General features: G+C 43.0%; 1 protein-coding gene across 2 annotated transcripts in view; it reads right to left on the minus strand.

The window, feature by feature from the left end:
* NUP205 (nucleoporin 205) overlaps positions 1 to 6,886 on the minus strand; it is an 86,304-nt gene extending 79,418 nt beyond the window's left edge. For both annotated transcript variants that reach the window (XR_005789156.1, XM_040471877.1), the window contains exon 1: positions 6,760 to 6,886. Coding sequence is in view for 1 of the 2 variants with exons in the window: in XM_040471877.1 (XP_040327811.1) it covers positions 6,760 to 6,787 (28 nt within the window). In the remaining variant the exon portion in view is untranslated. The remainder of the gene's footprint in view (positions 1 to 6,759) is intronic.
* Positions 6,887 to 8,809: the final 1,923 nt, after the last annotated feature.

Raw genomic sequence — 8,809 nt, forward strand, 5'->3', positions numbered from 1 at the left:
GGGGCGCCTGGGTGGCTCAGTTGGTTGAGCATCCGACTTCGGCTCAGGTCATGATCTCGCAGTTCGTGAGTTCGAGCCTCGCGTCGGGCTCTGTGCTGACAGCTCGGAGCCTGGAGCCTGTTTCAGATTCTGTGTCTCCCTCTCTCTCTGCCCCTTCCCCACTCATGCTCTGTCTCTCTCTGTCTCTCAAAAATGAATAAAGTTAACAAAAAAATTTTTTAAAAAAACCTCAAAATCAAATTCTGGAGACAGAGCATACGTAAGTGAAAAATCTCAATAACAATAGTACAAAAAAGGGAATATCATTGTTGACACAAAAAAATAAGAATTTCAAAAGATCAAAATGATGGTCAAGAATTTCTAAGGGATGGCTGCACTTGTGCAGCAATTTGGGGAAAATCTGGGTAACAAAGCACAGCCAAGAGAAAGCAGGAGCTAAGGCTCAAAGGCGGGTGCAAAAGTGTAAACGAGAATTCAAAGAGCCATAGTGGAATTAAAGAGTAACGGCTTTCAAACTTTTGTGACTAGAACCCGCGGTAAGAAATATTCCATATCTCAACCCAGTAACTACATAAAACTGAAAAGTTGTATATAAAATACCAATATTCATTCAATCCATGCACTCTGATATTTTGTATCATGTTATTTTATTCATGAAATAAATTTATGAAATTCATGAAATATATTTTAGACCCACTGTTTGAATAACACTCCCTGAAGACCCAAGTTTCTGTTTGTAAACAATCAGATATGGTGTCCATATGTGTTTATAAAGACTCTGAAAGGGAAACTAGTCAAAACCAATCAGTCACTCCAGAAACATGGAACTAATCTATAGCCTGAACTGTAAACATGTTTAACTTCTCTCTGAGAAAGCACAAATCCAAACAAACCAGGGAAGTAAGACGGCATGATAATGCAACCTAATTAAATGTGTTAAATGTTCACTGTAGTATAAGCAATATTGTCATAAAAAGACAATGCATTGGGAAAATTCTTTTAAGGGGGAAAACGTGCATGGTGAAGAATAGACTAAACTGGTCAAACCACATCATTCATTCACTCAACAAGTATTTACTGAGGACTTCCAATGTGCCAGGGACTACAGACCAAGCAAGATAGACAGTATGCCAGTCCTCATGGAACTCAGAGATTGACACAGAGGAAGACATTAAACACAGAATTCAAAATACAATGATCAATATAATAAAAGATGATGGAGAACTGCTAGGAGAACATATAAAAGGGAGAACCTAGCCTAACCTAATCTGAAGGGGAGGGCAGGAAGCCATAGGTCTTTGGTGTGGGATGTGGGAGATGGGAATCAGCAGGTCTAGACCTCACATTAAGAGTAATCAGTCCACTCCCTGCTTTGCTTCCATTCTTGACAATCTTCTGATTAAAAAATATCATTTATTACGTAAATTTCTAGAGTAAAAGCTGTGCTGACAAACCAACATGAGTACCCATGCAGATACACTTCTCATTAAAGATCAATAAATTGAAATACTAGTTTACATATCTGTCTTTTCTGAGTCTGATTAGAGAAAAACAATGACTAGGATCCAATCAACTCTGGATACACTAACAAATAAGAGCTCAGGCCTGCCAAAACGAGAACCCAATCCCTAAATCCTGTAGACCACAGTGAGGTACTAGTTGGCTGATGACTAGCTGACTCCCCTAGAGATCATTTTCTTAGCTCTCGATACCTGCAAAGGATAGAGTAGGTCTGAGCCTCAGATTCCAGGCCGAGATGGAATTTTTCCTATTAGTAAGTAGAAAAAGTTTCAAGTAGTACGTGACAACACAAAACTCATACTACAGGGCACTGGTGTGGTTGCTGGATTAAGTAGAACACCGAGTGTCAGGAACCAAGGATGACTGGTGGGTAAGCCGCTAATAAGGTGATGCAACCTAAAGGAGGATGAGGGCAGTCAAACCAAAAGAAAAGGCCTGTTAGAAGAGCCAGAACTGGTAACTGATGGGCATGGGGTACAAAAGAAGGTATCAAGGGGTGCCTGGTTGGCTCAGTCAGTTGAGTATGTGACTCTTGATTTCAGGGTAGTGAGTCTGAGTCACCTGTTAGGTATAGAAATATTTAAAAGTAAAATTTGTAAAAAAAAAAAAAAAAAAAAAAGTATCAAAAACGACTCCTAGGCCAGGGGCGCCTGGGTGGCGCAGTCGGTTGAGCGTCCGACTTCAGCCAGGTCACGATCTCGCGGTCCGTGAGTTCGAGCCCCGCGTCGGGCTCTGGGCTGACGGCTCAGAGCCTGGAGCCTGTTTCCGATTCTGTGTCTCCCTCTCTCTCTGCCCCTCCCCCGTTCATGCTCTGTCTCTCTCTGTCCCAAAAATAAATAAACGTTGGAAAAAAAAAATTAAAAAAAAAAGACTCCTAGGCCAACTTGAAATCTGCTTTACCACAGGAATTTAAAAATTCTGACAGGGATGCCTGAGTGGCTCAGTGGGTTAAACATCCAACTCTTGACTTCAGTTCATTTCATGATCTCATGGTTTGTGAGTTTGGGCCCCATGTTGGGCTCCACACTGACAGCACAGGGCCTACTTGGGAGACTCTCTCTCACGCTCTCTGCCACTCCCTCCCTCTCTCTTAAAATAAATTAATTAATTAAAAAAAAATCAGGGCACCTGGGTGGCTCAGTCAGTTAAGCATCAGGCTTCAGCTCAGGTCATGTTCTCATGGTTGTGGGTTCCGGCCCTGCGTCAGGCTGGCTGCTGACAGCTCAGAACCTGGAGCCTGCTTTGGACTCTGTGTCTCCCTTGCTCTCTGCCCCTCCCCCTCCCCCAAATAAACATTAAAAAAATAATAAATAAATAAATAAATAAATAAATAAAAATTCTAACAAAGAGCTGACAAAAGTACATTCTCTTTTCTAAAAGTTAACAATATACAACAGAACCTCTGAAGAACCAATAAATTTCTTTGTGTTAAGCATACTTAGCATTATAAGCTGACTGAGTTCCAGAGAAAAATTGCCCCCCTTTTAGGAGACAAGGAGGAATCCATTAACTGGTCAAAAATCTACCAAAAGCCTCATGTCTACTGGCATCTGAAGTCTGTCATTAACATCAATCCACCACAGAAGGTAAGTGCAACAAAGAGTTTTCATTGGTTTGTCTTTCTTTTTTTAAAATTTTTTCTTTTCAACGTTTTTTTTTTTATTTATTTTTGGGACAGAGAGAGACAGAGCATGAACGGGGGAGGGGCAGAGAGAGAGGGAGACACAGAATCGGAAACAGGCTCCAGGCTCCGAGCCATCAGCCCAGAGCCCGACGCGGGGCTCGAACTCACAGACCGCGAGATCGTGACCTGGCTGAAGTCGGACGCTTAACCGACTGCGCCACCCAGGCGCCCCCATTGGTTTGTCTTAGGTTGGCTAATTTTCATGAATATCTTTCTGTGATTACAAATGAAAAGAGGCTATAAATTCTTCCAAATTACTACTTAGGTAGTAAGTAAATCATTTACATCAGCAAATCACATTTATTCACTCATTTATCACGTACCAGGTACTGGTGAGCTTACAGTGTAGGCACCAAACACAGTAATCATGTAGCCAGACATAAGGGTAATGTCGAACGCGGCCAAGTGCGATGAAGGAAAGGTACCCAGGGCAAGAGATCACAGAAATTGAGGAACCTGACTTGGTCAAGGAGGTCAGGGAAGGCAAGGATTCCTTGAGTAAGTGATGATTAGGACAAAATCTGAAGATGAAGAATGGAGTTAACTGAAGGGTAGCAGGTAAAGACATGCATTCCAGAAGAGAGGACAGCGTGGGTTCCCATGGTAAGAGGGTACCCTGCACTCCCAAAGAAGTGAACAAGCCAAGCGCTAGAGTTCAGAAAACAAGGGTAGGTAAGGGAGGCAACCAGCACAGCAAGCAGAGGTCCCTAGCCCACGTTAAGGATGTTGGTCTACACCCTAAAAGATCAAACAAGATAAAGACTTTAAATGTCTGCTTAGTGCTTAGTGAAACAGAAAAGCAAGTTAACCTTACTGAGAGCTGTTTACGAGGACGGGAAGAGACTAGAGTGAGTAGAGGAAGAAGGGGTATGGAAATGGTACCAGTGAATAGGGACAAATATCTTGAAAGGTCTAACTGTGAAAAAGAGTAAGAGGACGGTAACTGGAACGAGGCATGAGATCAAGATCAAAAGGGGCTAGCCAATGACTGCCAGTGGCCAGAGGGGGTAAAGAAAAAAGATCAAAAGGGAAGGTAAATGGAAAGAGAAGGGTAACAGGGAGAAGGGCATAAAAGGTGGGATTTAACTTAAATACAGGGAAATGGGTAAAAAGGGTACAGATACATCTAGGGTTCTAGGCTTGGGGGTGAACAGAGAGTTCATGCCTATTGGCTTCTATTTTGTTTGTGACTAGGAGGCTGAGGGGTCAGACGGAAGTTACAGATTTCAAGAGTATGGAAAAGGTCCGAGCTAGTCACTGCTCTGAACAGGACAGGGGTGACCAGACTGCCTCGGAAGGCCTGGTTGCTTACGATAAGCCTGTACGACCACTCAGCTGGGAGGATGCAGGTCACAATACCAGTAAATCATGCAGCTGCAACTCAAGCATAGGTCTTAGACATTACAACCTCTACTTTCCCGTCTACGTCTGTGTGATATGTGTGTGTGTGTGTGTGTGTGTGTGTGTGTGTGCGCGCGCGCACGTGCACGCATGTGGGGTAAAAAACACCTAACGCAGAATCTGCAATCTGAAACATCTTTAAGTGTGCAGCTCAGTACTGTTAAGGGCATTCACACTGGGATACAACAGATGTACAGATCTTTTTTATCTTGCACAACTGAAACTCTACCCGTTTAACAACTCTCCGTTTCCCCTTTCCCTCAGGTAACTAACATTCTTTGTTTCTGTGAGATTTGACTACTTTAGATACCAAATACAGATGGAATCATACAGTATTTACTTTTGGGACTGGCTTACTTCACTTAACAGAACGTCCTCAAGGGTTTATCCATGTTGTAGCATGTGACAGGATTTCCTTTTTAAGGGCAAATAATATCCCATTCCAGGTATATACTACGTTTTGTTTATCCCACTCATACATCTATGGCTGTTTATATACACATATATGCATATACATACATACGTATATATATAACATATATATATATAATTTATTCTGACTGTTGGCTGTGAAAAATGTTTCTTTCCTATGGTGTCAATTACACACTCCTGTCACAAGTCCTTATTATACAATGTATACTCTTTGCATTAGTGGGTAACTCCTTTTCTTCCTTTCTTCAATAATTTACGTTTACTGATAGTAACTTGGGACATGTACTAAAGAAGGGATATAACCACACACACAACATGCAAGCCCTGCTTTTATGATTACATCTGGGTAGGAGACTGGGACAGCAATACTAAGAACAGAACTTCATTACCAGCATCCATATGCATATAAACTTAATGTAATAAAATGAATTAGGTTGCACTTGTAGTTTAAGTACCTAAGACTGGCTTACCATCATTTGTTGTACAACCTTGGGGAAATTACTTAAACACCCTAAGCCTTTATTTCCCAATCTGTATTTAACAGCAGCTACCCCACAGGTGTACAAAAGGGATTAAATGAGACAATGCAAATAGGATACATAGTACAGTGGCTGGGACATACCAGGTGCTCAACAAACACAATCCCTCATCATTATAAAATAATTTATGACCGTGTTTCTGAAATGGTTTGATTTGAAAAACTCACATTTAGACAACTTTACAAGGATATCAGTCCTGTGGAAAGTAGAACGAGCACCCCCACACATACACCAAAAAAAAAAAAAAAAAAAAAAACACCGCACGGAAAGGAAAAGAAAAACAGTAAATCTCACTCGAGTGAGATTCTCTACTAGCACTTACCACACAGAAATGCTCTTAATTAAACCGAAGAAGCTAACCTCATTCTGGGCAGGAAATTCTCCGCTTTCAGAACCTCTCTACCCTGGGCAGGATTTTGGGCATCCTTGCCCCGCCCATTAGGCGCCAGGAATTGTGACAATCAAAATGCACCCAACTCTTTCAAAAGATTCTGGAGGCGGTACCGCCCAAAGTTGAGAATCACCAAAGGAGAACCCACCCCAAATCTTCCGGAGGTCCTTTTACTACCTTCTGGATCCTATCCCGCCCAGATCTGCTCCAAAGGCAGAGGGGTATACGGGGGCGCGCCCCACATGCGCAGAGCTGGGAGTCACCTGCTGAGTCCCTGGCACCCCCACCCCAGCCACCTTCCAGATTGCAGACTTCATAATCCAAGATCCTCCCTTCCTACAGGACCGCTCAACATCCCTGAGGGGCTGCGCTGCCTTCTGAGGTGCTAGCTTTCAGCTTGCGCTCCTGACTGATCATTATCTCGAGTCCTCCGGCCTCACTGCCGGAGACTTGCGTATCTTGGCGAAATCCGGGCCACCGACACAAAATGGAGTGGGGAGTTGAAGGAACAAGGCTCAGCCCCGGGCCGCAAGAGACTGAACGCCGGGTTCCAGTGGACCAAGCCTCCTTGCCTCCACCCTAAAACCCCAACTCGAGGACTGGAGCCGCAGCGCCGACGCGCGCCATTCAAACTGGAGAGGGGTGGGACTCTAGGCCCAGAGCGAGGGAAGAGCAGACACCATCCCAAAGTGGAGGCCTGGACTGCGAGGAACCTCACAGTCCGGATCTCTCCCTGAAGAACCGGACGTTGCCCTGCCCCACAGTTTCCCTTCTGCCCCGGTTGCCCTTACCCGAATTTACCGCCAACAGCGTCGCCATCTTGGAGGCCACTAACGGAGCCCTCCTGCCGCACGGAAGCCCCAGAAAAGGGTGAGGCTGCCCAAAGCTATGCCTGAACAGAGAGGTACCACGCTGTCTCGGAATGGCACGCTCGACACACTCCGGCGGACGAAGACTTAAAAATCTGCCCTAGGTCACATATGTCAATTTTCGCCGCGATATTCTCATTCAAATTAGGCGAGGGCAACCCGTTCCGAGACGCGAAGTCCTCGATATGACGTTAGTCGTGCAGTGCATTCTGGGACTTGTAGTTTCTTTTGAAGGATAAATGAAGTTTAAGCGCAACAGAAGGCTAATTATTGAAATTACGGCTCTTCATGATATTAAAAAAGCCGTAAACTCAAGTCATTATCTGTATGTCAAATGAAATATTCCTTGCATCTCTCTCTTACTTTGAGAAGTGTAGTGGGGTGCAAGGTATCTAAATCTCAAAAAGCCATTTATTTGATCAGTTACAAACTAGGTTTTCATTACATTTCAGTATGTCAAGCAGACTGCGTCAACGTAGTTGCATAGACTGAAACAAATCAAAGTGAAACAAATGATAACTTTTCATTATGACATTTTCAAACGTATACAAAAGTAGAATAACGAACGCCCAGCTTCAATCACGTGGCCAATTCCTGTACTCCACCCCTAACACAAGTAATATTTTTGAAGAAATTTCCAGACAGATCATCTCATAAATACCAAATATTTTTCTATCTCAGCACCCCCAAATATCTGGATCTTTTTTCAATTATTAAATTTTAGTTTGCTAATTTTCAGATTAAAATATAGTCATTACCATTTACTATCATATGCCAGATGTTTATTACAAATTTGACATTATTGGACAAGGTAATAATTATTATGTCATCTCATTTAATCCCCTAAACAATCCCGCTAGGTAAATGGTGTAATTATAGCTGCTTCTCTCAGAGATGTTCCACATGCCTTACAATTTCAGTTTGTCAACTCCTCTAGCATTCCACTGAGGCTGGGAGGAAATAAGAGTTTATATTTCTATTTCACTGTTGGAAATCAGAATTACATAACGCAGACACAATCAAAGCAGACATATTCATTCTTTTGAACAAATAGTATTCAGTGACACAATGTACATTAGGTGGAACACAAAAGTCACTGATGAGTTGTTTGAAAGTCATTGTTTATATATAGACACAGATGCCAGACTACCATCAAAGTGGTTTTTAAGGAGTGAAGGGGAAGAGAGAATGAAAAGGCAAAGCGATATTTCCCGAAGTTTAGCGTGAAAGTGAGAAAAATATTGAGCAGAAACTTGGCAAAGTGGCATTTAAAGATTTTCTCTCTCAGCACAACGATTACAAACCCCCCTCCTCCCTGCATGCCCACACACTTCCCTCTAAGTAGATCACTTTGCTTTCGATGAAGAAACACTTCAACTTCCCGCAACTCCTCCCACCCACCATCACACTTACAAGGATTCTTTCACAGGTTCCTCAATCCATAGCAATTGGGATATTGGGATATTGCCATCATAGCTCTCCTCAAACTGCTCTCAGTGTGGTCACTGATGGTCAACTAATTCCATGGGCACTTTTATGAATTTCTTAGAAATTCTTTTGTTTCTTTAATGTTTATTTTTGAGGGGGAAACAACAGTGTGAGGCAGGGAGGGGCAGAGAGAGAAGGAGACACAGAATCCGCAGCAGGCTCCAGGCTCTGAGCTATCAGCACAGAGCCCGATGCAGGGCTCAAACCCAAGAACCATGAGATCATGACCTAAGCAGAAGTCAGACGCTTAACCAACTGAGCCACCCAGGCACCCCAAGAGTTTCTTAGAAATTCTATTTCTCCTTGACTTATGGGGTACCTGCTGGTTTTCGTCCTATCTTTCTAGTTCTTTTTATGTTTCCTATGTGGACTTCTCTTCCTCCTCTCACCCATTAGATGTAGCTCTTTCTGTCATTCCCAAGCTTGTTTCCTCATTCCACATGCTTTCTCTGGGAAACCTTATGGCTTCTTACTACCAGCTGTT

The sequence above is a fragment of the Herpailurus yagouaroundi genome, unplaced genomic scaffold (genome assembly GCF_014898765.1).
Source record: "Herpailurus yagouaroundi ecotype Mexico unplaced genomic scaffold, PumYag 100, whole genome shotgun sequence".
Taxonomy (NCBI): Eukaryota; Metazoa; Chordata; class Mammalia; order Carnivora; family Felidae; genus Herpailurus; species Herpailurus yagouaroundi.